Genomic DNA, 11,465 nt, shown 5'->3' with positions numbered 1-11,465 from the left:
AGCGGACAAATTACGTCTGAAGCGCTCCTGATAAAATAATTTAAAACATCTGTAATTGCTTCCAAGCTGGAACAGGGGGATAGTCCGAGATTCCTGCCCGTGCATCCCATGGGATGGGCTGGGGTGGAACCGCCTGGAAATCTCCGGCCGGGGCCCGGGATGGGCCCCGAGGCTGCCAGAAACGGCAAGGACGGGGATGAGCGGGAATCGCGACAGGGAGCGGCAAGAAAGAGGATGAGCGGGAATCGCGACAGGGAGCGGCAAGAAAGAGGATGAGCGGGAATCGCGACAGGGAGCGGCAAGAAAGAGGATGAGCGGGAATCGCGACAGGGAGCAGCAAGAAAGAGGATGAGCGGGAATCGCGACAGGGAGCGGCAAGGACCGGGATGAGCGGGAATCGCGACAGGGAGCAGGGGGGCGGGGCAATGGGCGAGGCCATAGGGAGGAACTGGCCGGGGATTGGCTGCTTCTGGGGGCGGGGCTTGTGACGGCCGGAGGGGCGAGGCTTGAGCGTCTCGGGGGCGGGGCGGGGCGATGGAGACGTGAGGCGACTTCGCGCATGCGCAAATTGCGGCAGGAGGCGGGGGTCGTGCGGCGCTGCGCAGCCGCAGATCGCAGATCGCAGATCGCAGGAGGGCCGTGAGGGAGCGCGTGAGGGGGAGGGAGCCGGCGGGGCGATGGCGCGGCCCGGCGGGTTCGAGGCGGCCGAGCAGCAGCAGCAGCAGGAGGTGCTGTCCCGGCAGCAGGAGCGGCACTACCGGCTGCTGGCCGAGCTGCAGGCGCTTGTCAAGGCGCTGCCCAGGTGAGCGGAGCCCGAGGGGGGCCAGGGGCCGCTGCCGGTGCCGGCGCTGACCCGGTGTGTGCCCGCAGTGCCTGCCAGCAGCGCCTCTCGTACACGACGTTGTCCGAGCTGGCGCTGGCGCTGCTGGACGGGACCGTGTTCGAGATCGTGCAGGGGCTGCTGGAGATCCAGCACCTCACCGAGAAGAACCTGTACAGCCAGCGGCGGCAGCTGCACAGCGAGCACCGCGGTACCGGGGCCGCCGTGGGGGGAGTTCCGGGCCTCTGGGGGCACTGGAGAGGGCAGCGCTGGGGCGAGGGCCACAAGGGCGGCCGTGCTGGAGCACTGGAGGGGACAGAGCGGGTGGACAGCTCAGGAGAAATGGGGGTGGCACTCCAGGGAAGTGATGGGGACCCTGCGGGAGGAGACGGGCCTGGGGCATCTCTGGGGTGGGGAGGGGGTTCGGAGGATACTGGCGGTGGGGGGACACCAGGGAGACAGGGTGAGGGGGCAGTGGGGGCTTGGGGATGGCGCTGGGGGGGAGGGGGGTGACAGTAAGGGGGCAGGTTATGAGACAGTGGAGGACACTGCGGGTGACACTAGAGGGCACTGGGGGACTGTGATGGGGACACTGGAGGTGATGCTGAGAGGGACAGCTTGGGGGGGTTTTGGGGTGGTTTGTGGCGCCCTGGGGGTGGGTTGTGAGGGCATAAGGGAGCTACAGGGAATGACATTGCACGTTGTGGGGAGGGCACTGGAGGGAGGGAGGGAGGTAGGGGGGGCACTGGGGGCACCTGGCAGCTGTGTGCCCTCCTGAGCCCCCCGTGCCATTGGCAGGGCTGAAGCAGGAGCTGTTCCATCGGCACAAGGAGGCCCAGCAGTGCTGCAGGCCCCACAACTTGCCACTGCTCCGTGCAGCCCAGCAGCGTGAGATGGAGGTGAGAGGGGCTGGGCTGGAGGTGGGGGTGGCAGGAGTGCAGAGCTGTGTCCCTTCCCAGGACTCCCACAGCCCCATTACTGCAGGAGCTCTGCAGCATCTCCAGAGGGTTTGCCTGTTCCTATCCTGCAGCCTCAGGAGACACCAGCTGTCCTGGCTGGCCTGGAAACTAGCACAGACCTGGTTTCCCCACCTCAGTCTAGAGGCCTGCTCCTCTTGCTCTACCTTTTGTTCCCTCAAGGTAGGGGCGCAGGCTCTTGCCATCCCTGGTGTGATCTGAGCATTGTGGAAGCTCAGGAGCCTGCTCCAAAGGCAATGCTCTCCACAGCACTTTAATGATCCATCATTATCTGATGGCCTGAAGCCTGTATAGGATGGGTGTAACTATCCTATGAGAGTACCACTGATAAGGAGGAAACACCTCCAGTTTCATAATTAGAGTTTCTGAGAGCATCCCAAGGCATTTCAAAAAGATTCAGTCCCAGAGGACTTTTCTGTCACCTCTTCGTGATAGATAGAGGCAGTTTTGTAATGTAAGAAAATGGCAAGTAGCTGGTTATGTTAGTCAGTGGGGTTGAAATGTGGGGGTAAGCTACTTTGGTCCACATGAGGTGAATGAGAACAGTTTCCTGCCTTGGCCCATGTCAGTGCTTGCTGTTGTTGGATTCTTTGGTGTTCCCACATTCCTCATTTCCTGCCAAGGTAACTAAAGCCAGGCTGGACCTCTGGTACCTGTCCTTGTTGCTTCTGTCTCTGAGTAACTTAGACTTCCAGCAGTAATCTCTACTGCCTGTTTTCAACACTTCCAGTATTTCATTAAATTGCCCAAGACTTCTCCTTGTCTTACATGCTGTGCAACTTCCTCCTACCTGCCCTCTACCCTTCTTCTGTTTTCCTCTCCAAGGTGTTAATAGAGTCACTTCTTCCTGTCTTCATCCTCTGACAATTCTGCTGTAGAGCATTTTGGGAACAGATTGATCATTTCTGTTGTATCTGATGTGTGTGTAATTGGAGGTACCCTCTGTGGTTAAAGGTTTCCATGATCAGTTCCCATGGGGTAACTTGGGATTGGTCTCACAGGACAGGAAATACAGGGTGTATGTTTTAGATGTTTGGCTCCTCAGTGGAATCCATGGCATTTAGAAAAGCTTAGCCCATCATGCAGGGTCCATGGCCGGCAGGGCTGAAGCAAAACTTGTGTGCCTCAGATTTGTCCAAGATGTGACACTTTTCTCTAACCCAGAATTAGATGCCAACACTAAGCAATGTGAGGCACTTAAATTTGGGTGTTTTGTTCAAGTCCAAAGAAAGTCAGTTCTCCAGCACAGTAAGTGAAGGAGGCAATGGCCCACTGAGGTGGGTGGGAGGAGGGAAAATCTGGGTAATGAGGCATTTTAATCTGTTGTGTCTCCCACAAAGGGATTGAACCCCTGGACTGAAGAAAGTGTGAGGACAGAGCTTGCTTAGGTTTGTTCCTCAGCATCCTTTGGTGAAGGAGCAGTCATCACTCTGCCTTGGCTTCTGTTGGAGCTGGAGTTGTCTTGAGTTTCTTCCCATTTATTGCCATGAGATCCTGCCCTAAATGTTTTCTCTGGAGCAGCTTTTGTGTAGTCACCTTCGAGGGGATCCAAATTCTGCATCTGTGAAGGTTCCTCACTGTGATATGCTAATTGTGGGCTCTGCATCCAGGAGATGTTCCAAGAGGTAGCTCCTGCCCCATGTGAGTGATAGCTGCTCTTTGTTAGGTCACACCTTGGTGCAGACACACCTCAGCCCTTCCCCACACTGTTCATGGCCGAGAGTTCTGTCACACAAATTCTGAATTTTCACCAGGAATTGTGGGAGGGTGGAGGTGTTCATCTCCCCTCCAAGGCCATTTTAACCAGCAGCCACTGGGGTTTGTGACTTCTGCCTTTCTGTGCAGTGGGAATAGTTTTAGCACATGGATGTTTCCAGCTGAACATGTGCCTGAGTTCTCTGTTACAAAAGGGCAGCGTTGCATGAATGAAATGATGAAAACTTGTGGCTTTTCACAGAATCACACAAAAAGCTGAGTCAGAAGAAACCTACAAGGACCATCCAGCCCAGCCCCTGTCCCTGCCCAGACCCCCAACAACCCCACCCTGTCCATCCCTGGCAGTGCTGCCCAAAGGCTCCTGGAGCTCTGGCAGCCTCGGGGCCGTGCCCATTCCCTGGGCAGCCTGGGCAGTGCCAGCACCCTCTGGGGGAAGAACCTTGCCCTGAGCTCAGCCTGACCCTCCCCGACACAACTTCAAGTCATTCCCACAGGTCCTGTCACTGGTCACCACAGAGAACAGGTTAGCTTCTGCCCCTCTTCTTTGCCTTTCAAGGAAGTTTTAATTTTCAGTGAGTCTCCCCTCAGTCTCCTCCAGCTGAACAGACCATCTGCTCCTCATATGGTTTCCCCTCAAAGCCCTTCACCCTGTTTGTTGCCTTCCTTTGGATGCTCTCTAATGATTTATTTATTTCCTGCTTCTTGCAGGAGAAGCACAGAATGATGGAATGGTTTGGTTTAGGAGGGACCTTCAAGTTCATCCAGTCCCACCCCATCCTGCCATGGGTGGGGACACCTGGCACTATCCCAGGTTGCTCCAAGCCCCATCCAACCTAGCCATGGACACTGCCAGGGATGGGGCAGCCACAGCTTCTCTGGACAACTTTTGTCATTGTGTCACCATCCTCACACGGAAGAATTCCTCTTAACATCTAGTCTAATTCTGCCCTCTCCATTTGAAGCCATTCCCCCTTGTTGTGTCTCTCCACCCCTTGTCCCAAGTCCCTCTCCATCTCTCTTGGAGCCTCTTTAGGCACTGGAAGGGGCTCAAGGTCACACAGAGTCTTCAGCCCTTGGAGCGTCTCCTTGCCCTCCTCTGGACTTGCTCTAGCAGCTCCATGTCCTTGCTGTGCTAGGCCCCCAGAGCTGGAGGCAGCTCTGTAGGGGGGGTCTCACCTGAGCAGAGCAGCAGAATCTGTGCCTTCACTCTGCTGCCCACCCTACAGAAATGAGCCTGTCATTGTTTTTTGATGGGGTTTGATGATTCCTGGTGTTCCCTGTGGCTTGCAAAGGAAGTCTGCTGTTCAGTGCAGCCTGGTATCACCTCTGCACACGTGGGACTCTTTACTTGATCTATTCTCTGCTTGTCCCCTGCAGCCCTGCTCTCTGCTTCCACTCCTGATTTCCAGCATGCCTTTGTTTGCTGGGCTCCATTCTTCTCTGGAGGCATCACAGAATGACTCTGCTGGAGCTTGGGCAGATGTTGGTGAGACAGCAGTGGCCATGCCCTCCTGGTTGGAGCTATTCTGGCAAAGTTCTTCTTTAATAATGTTTTCAGTCTGTCAAAATAGAGCCCAGCATTCAGATCCTTTCAGAAATAAATAGGATCTGTATGGGGTTCACAGCTCCAGCACCATATTAGTGTCCAGGGAGCCATCTTGATGAGCTTCAGTGGCCTAGGTTATTCCTCCAAGGATTCCTTCAGCGTCACCTGAGAGGGACACACAGTTCTTGGGCTGAGCTCAGCCATAGGTCAGGTGGTGACTCATCAGAGAAAGTGATGCAGATACTGTGGTGTTTCCTCATGGTCTTTCCTGGCCTCCAGACACTCAGAGAGCAGGCTGTTCCCATGACTTCCCTGCATTTTCTGGAGTGGCAGCTTTGCAGGTGGAGGTGTTAAGACCTGGGGCTCTGCTGGTTTCCCATTGCTGTCCTTGGACTCATCAGGAGAGATTCAGGGCCTGGTTGCTCTCGAGTTCCAAGTAAAAATTTTAGAGATGAGAAAGAGATGGGAGGAACGCAGATGTTCCATTTTCCCATTGACTTTAACATTTTTCAGGCTATGGAGCAACAGATCCGAGAGGAGCAGCGAATGATGGATGAGAAGATTGTCTTGGAATTGGACCAAAAAGTAATCGACCAGCAGAGCACCCTGGAGAAGGCCGGGGTGTCTGGCTTCTACATCACCACCAACCCCCAGGTGGGTGTTTGAGCACGGCAGGGGAGCTGTTCTGACCAGAGCTGGGAGGGACAGGACAAGGGGGAATGGCTTCCCATAGCCAGAGGGCAGGCTTAGGTGGGATATTAGGGAGAATTTTTTTTCTGGAAGGCTGGTAAGGCACAGGTTGCCCAGAGCAGCTGTGGCTGCCCCTGGATCCCTGGCAGTGTCCAAAGCCAGGCTGGATGGGGCTTGGAGCAGCCTGGGACAGTGGGAGGTGTGCCTGCCCATGGTAGGGGGTGGACATGGATGACCTTTAAAAATCTCTTCCAACCTCAACCATTCCATGATTGTTTAACAGTGCTCTTGGGTTGGTATCTTTAATTTTTTTTAAAAAATCTCGCTGTAGATAAATTGGGGATGGGTGTGTCAAACAGAACAATCTGTCCTTTGCCTCCCTACTGGTGGGTGGTGTGTGCTGGTCAGAACTTGTACTCAGTTCACAACTAAAGAGCAGAAACCCAGGTACCATTTGGCAGCGTTCCCAACATCCTGCAGTACTTTTTTCCATTGTGGGGGACCAAAACACTGTGCCAACAGCCTGAAGTCCTGTGAATCTCAAATGGGTCTGAAAAGCACTAAAAGAATTCATTTACTGCATTTATATTCAGCTTAGCTATGAAAACTGACTCCAAGACTGTTTATTAGGCACCTTGTTCATTCTTGCGTGTGACTTGCTGGAGCTGATGATCTCAGGCTGTGATAAAGAATTGTTCCCAGTTTCCCCAGGGCATTTGCTCTCAAATTATCTGAGGAGTCACCTGGGTTTGTGCACATTGTCCTTATTTATTTATTCCTTTATGTCCTTTGTTCCTGCCGCCACAGGAACAAAGAACCTCAAAATTCCCAAGTCTTGTTGTAAAGCCATACAAGTTTGCAGGGAACACAGAGACAGGCTGTTCTTAACTCTGTTTTTTCAGCTGATTAAATGTCACTTTGATAAAAACCTACTGCTGAGAAAACACAGCTTAAATGAAGCCAAACAGGCATTTTCTAACACCCACCCGCATGATTCCCAGTTGTGGAGCCTTGAACAAGCCTCTTATTTTTTCAGTGTTGCTATTCCCTGGTTGTGTAATGCAGAGAGCCTGTTCTCTCCCTCCTGCCCTGCCCTTCATGTTGTTTCTGTAAGCAATAAGCCTTATTAGGGTTCCTCTTTGCTGCGTTTGTGTATGTTCACCTTTGGGATAGATGCCAAGACCATTCCGGATCTTGGCTTGTGCCTGTGAGGGCCACCAAGAAATCCCTGCTGGAATCTGTTCACACGGTTCCCATCAGCTGATGTGTTTCCCCCCCAGTCTGTATGAAATGCTTCCTTGTGCAGGGGATATATTCTTACAAAAATAGGTTTTTATTTCCATAGCTCCGTGTCTGCAGGGCTGAGTCACAGACCTACACTCGCAAATTATTGGCTCCACCATGTTGTCTCTGAGCTAGATGTAATTAAAGAACAAGCAGGTGGCAAAGGAACTGTGAGCTGATGTTGATGTCTCCAATAGATTGTGGTCCTGGAAAAGGGAGTTTTCCAGAAACAGGGAATGAAATGCTTGCAGGGAATTTGATGCACCAGCACAGCCATGTGTTGTGCCTGCCTTGGATCCCACTCAGAGGGTTCCCAAAGCAATCCCTCCTCTTCCTGCCCTTCTATGCTGGGAAGGGGTCAGGAAGTTGGAGATGCTGGGGGATGTGGGAAGGGGCCTGAAGAACCTTTACTGGGGCTGCTGGCCCTCCTCAGCCTGCCAGCCCTCATAGCCCCTAGCACATTTATCATGTGTGCCTCTCTGGAGAGCCTCTCTGGATCCTTAAGGAATCCTCAAGTGCTGGCATTCTTAAGACAGCCACAGTTTGCAGCAAGTCTGGTAAGATGTCACTGCTCCATGTTTTAGAGAAACACCTGAACAAGATGAAGCATTTGGTTTTTAGCTGCCTGGTTGATTTTTTTGTAATTCCCTAAGAACAAGAAGCTCTTGGGGACATGGGACAGGCCAGTCCTTCCTGCTTCATGCAGCAGAAGTGGAATCATCTCTTTGCACAAACATTTTTCTCCCTTTGCAGGAGCTGACTCTACAGATGAATTTGCTGGAGCTGATTCGGAAGCTGCAGCAGAAGGAAGCTGAGGCTGAGAAGACTTTTTCCTGAAAGAGCAAATCTACTGTTCACCTCCCAGAGTTTTTCCTCTGACTTCCCTCTAAACAGACTGTCCATGCATTTGCTTTGTTTTGTGTCAGGAAGAGGCTACAGGAGTAGAAGAAATTGCTGAGACGCTTAGATTAGAGCTGGGGTAGGCAGAGCCCAGCACAGGGGATGGTTTGGGGCCTGGGGATGGCTCTCAGGTCCTCAGAGCAGTGTCAGCTGCATCTGGCTCAGCTGGGAGAAGATGGAGCGTGGTCACCTGCCAGGAATGTCCTCAGTGATGCTGAGGCCAAGGCTGGGCTGAGCACTGAGCACACAGAGCCCCACTGTGTGAGGGTGACCCTGTGTTTAGATGATGTAACTGGGGAGGGGAGAACAATTCCAAGGATGCTTCTGTGTGTTGTTAAGGCAGAAACAACCTCTTAGTCAGGCAGACCCTTCCCAGAGTCTCCTCCAGGCTGGTACCAGCATTATCTGTATTCGTTTATCTGTATGCTGGCCAGCATCATCTGTATTAAAGGAGGATTTCAGGCCTCAGCCCAGAGTTACAGGACTGGTGTTTGCAGTGTTCCCATTGACTCAGAAAGCAGAGCTTTTGCTTTCTTCTTTTAAACCAGTTTCCAAATTAAGAAAAATAAAACACTTTTCTTTTGGGGCTGCAGCTTTCTGAATGCCAGTGGTTGTGTTTGTCCTGTCCTCAGTTGGGCTTGTGGTGGGTTTGATGGAAGCTGGGGAGGAACCTGGAGTGTTTCTGAGATCTTTCAGGGTGTTGGAAGAGCTTGTGGGTGGCCTTATGGTGGGGAAAGCTGGTGCTGGAGGAGACCAACACAAGATCAGAGCTACAAGGACCAAGGAGGCTTTTGGAAATTCAGGGCTGGGGCTCCCTCCCATTTCCATCATGTGTGGTGTTCCCTCCCCATGGAGATGATGCTGCTGTGATTCAAGAGCTGGAGACAAGACCTACTGCTTGTGTGGAATCTTCACCTCCTGCATGAAAGTCCCCATCTGGAAAGCAGGCTGGTTTGGGACCTGTACCACTGCAAAGTCCCCACAGAGCTCCTGGAACTGTGTTGCCACTGGACCCTTAGATGGGAGCTCTGTGCCACACTGCTGAGCAGTGGTGAGGGGCAAGGTGGGCAGCATTCCCCTCTGGAGACACCTTCATCCTCCTGGGAAGACACTGGTGCAGGCTGGCTGAAGTCACCATCTGTGGTCAGGTTTGTGACCCGAGCAATTGGCAAGGAAATTGCTCCCTGAGGTGAGGCTGGGGAAGGCAGGGGTGAACAGTGGGTTCTGTCGCAGGAAAGGATGCCCAGGGGCTGGGGGTGTCGCGTTGCCTCCCAGAAGCTTCCCTGTCCTCCACACAAGCTCTCTTGAATGGCTGGAGCAGCAGCAGAGTGAGGGTGTGCTTAGAGGAGCTGGGATCGAGGTTCCTGCCCTGTGGGGTGAGGGCTGGAGTCCACCTGGGTGCAGAGCCCCTGGGACCCAGGGCTGCTGCTGTCTACAGGGAGAGCGGGTGCCAGGGGCTGTTCTGGCACTGCCATGGCAACAGCAGCTCTCGGGCTTCCTGCTTCTGCCATCTGTTTGCACATGGCTCTGCCAGGCAGATTGCATCCAAGCTGAAATTTTCCATGCCTGTGCTCAGGTTGGGTTTCAGAAAGGTCAGGGTGGAGAGCTGCAGGGAGTTACACATGGGTAGCTGGTGGGAAAGGTTATCCTAAGGGAGCAAAGCCCCTGGGATGTGATCAGATCAGCAGGATTTCAGGAGAGGAACACTTGCTCAGCCCCTGAAGCTGAACAGTACAACATGGAGGATACTGATATTTTTCCAAGCAAGTGTCATTGTGTCACCAGAGGGGGACACCATCCCACAGCGTTGCTGTGCCCCAGCCACTGCAGTTGTGGTGCTGCCAGTAACACAGGGCAGCCCTGGTGAGAGCAACCCGAGGGGGCTGGAAATTCTGTTGGGCTTTGGCTGGCGCAGCTCCTTGGTTCAGTGACCTGTGCAGCTCCCAAACTCTCAACTGGTGTTCCAGGATCATGTGTTTGGCTTCAGGCATCCACAGACCTGGACCAAAGGTGCCTGCCCAGAGCTCCATGTATGCCAGAAATTACATGGAGAGGGGACGCAACCCAAGGATCAAGTTCCATGTTCAGGTGCAAGGTAACTGACATGAGAGCTATGGCTCCATGCCAGCCCCATGTTCACCCAGGAGGTGGAAGGTGAGTAATGGGTGGCAGGAAGGGACAAATCCTGTTTATTCCTTCCTTTTCCTATATTTTGGGCTGTTGAGGAGAAGAGCAAGGTCCCCTCCACACAGGAGGTCAATCCAGTGTGATAAAGGTGAGTGTGTTCAGGTGGGAGCCCTCAAGAGTTGCACTGTGGGCTCTGAGTTGTGGATGCAACTTGAGGGTGACATTTGGGGTGGTGACTAGTGGGTCCATGAAAATGTCAGTTTAAGTGCCCGGGAGCCATCAGAAAACTAGATGAAACATGAGAAGGGGATCAGAGAAGAAAATTAAAAACATGTTGCTGCTGTGAAGCACCTAAATAAATTCCTTCACCCTGACAAAGGCACGGTAGGGATGGCACAAGCTCTGCAAAGGCCCTGGGGACGCCAGGGATCTGGAACACCTTCCAGCTGAGCTGGACTCCTCTATCTTTGACAAAGGGCACAAGAGGGGGCAGGGTGGAGATAAAAGTATGGGTGACATGGAGAGGGACTTCACTCTAGAAACACAAGAGCAGTAGCATTGTAGGGCACCTGGAACAGGCAGGTTTGGGTGGGTTGAGTGACTGCCTGGGAAACTCCTGCCCCAGGGGGCTGCAGAGGCAGAAGGTTTCTGGAGGTTCAAGAGGAGGTGAAGCACTTCTGGAAAAGAAACACCTTTTGACTTAGAGATGGATAGAGGTGATTCCCCTTCACTGCCCTGCAGAGCCAGGTGGAAACACCACAGGCTTTTGCTCAGGATTTGTGCTCCTGGCCAGGCAGGAGGACTGTGAGCTGGAGGGGCCTGTTCAGGAGCTCCTCCTCCCACAGCTTTCTCCACACCTCAGTTTCTTCATGACAAACACCTGAGCAGAGAGGATGTGCCTGCCCTTCAGGTAGCTGCTGCAGAGCAGAGTGAGTAGAGGCAGAGGAACAGGATCTCAGCCTCTCGCTCCATCCAGAACTGCATCCAGGGGATGGGATTTGGGATAACTGCTCCATTACAGAATCACAGAGTAGTTTGGGTTAGAAGAGACCTTGGATTAGAAGCTCATGAGCAGGAACACCTTCTACTATCCCAGGTTGCTTCAAGCCCTGTCCAGCCTGGCCTTGGGCACTTCCAGGGATCCAGGGACAACCACAGCTGCCCTGGGCACCCTGTGCCAGGGCCTGCCCACCCTCCTAGCCAAGAATTCTTTCCTAATAACTCAGGTAATCCTGCCATTTGTCAGTAGGAAGCCATTCCCCCTTGTCACTCCAGGTCCTTGTCCCAAGTCCCTCTCCAGCTCTCTTGGAACCCCTTTAGGCATGGGAAAGAGCTCTAACGTCTTCCTGGAGCCTTCTCCAGGCTGAACACCCTCAGCTCTCCCAGCCTGCCTCCGGAGCAGCCC

General features: G+C 53.4%; 1 protein-coding gene across 1 annotated transcript; it reads left to right on the top strand.

Moving 5' to 3' along the window:
- Positions 1 to 639: 639 nt before the first annotated feature.
- On the top strand, positions 640 to 8,475 carry DGCR6 (DiGeorge syndrome critical region gene 6). The gene is made up of 5 exons (XM_058816850.1): positions 640 to 802; positions 871 to 1,031; positions 1,619 to 1,719; positions 5,573 to 5,713; positions 7,787 to 8,475. Exons 1-5 carry the CDS (start codon positions 678 to 680, stop codon positions 7,868 to 7,870), a joined length of 612 nt encoding a protein of 203 aa, XP_058672833.1. The 5' UTR covers positions 640 to 677; the 3' UTR covers positions 7,871 to 8,475.
- The last annotated feature ends 2,990 nt before the right edge of the window (positions 8,476 to 11,465 follow it).

This window comes from Ammospiza caudacuta, chromosome 18 (genome assembly GCF_027887145.1).
Source record: "Ammospiza caudacuta isolate bAmmCau1 chromosome 18, bAmmCau1.pri, whole genome shotgun sequence".
Classification (NCBI taxonomy): domain Eukaryota; kingdom Metazoa; phylum Chordata; class Aves; order Passeriformes; family Passerellidae; genus Ammospiza; species Ammospiza caudacuta.
The sequence above is the reverse complement of the archived record's forward strand: the minus strand, read 5'-3'. Positions and strand labels throughout refer to the sequence as shown.

Excerpts from the sequence above, each read along its gene's own strand:
- DGCR6 (XM_058816850.1), top strand. The coding sequence starts at position 678 with ATGGCGCGGCCCGGCGGGTTCGAGGCGGCCGAGCAGCAGCAGCAGCAG. Across the intron at positions 803-870 it reads CTTGTCAAGGCGCTGCCCAG|TGCCTGCCAGCAGCGCCTCT; the intron begins GTGAGCGGAGCC and ends GTGTGCCCGCAG. Across the intron at positions 1,720-5,572 it reads CCCAGCAGCGTGAGATGGAG|GCTATGGAGCAACAGATCCG; the intron begins GTGAGAGGGGCT and ends AACATTTTTCAG.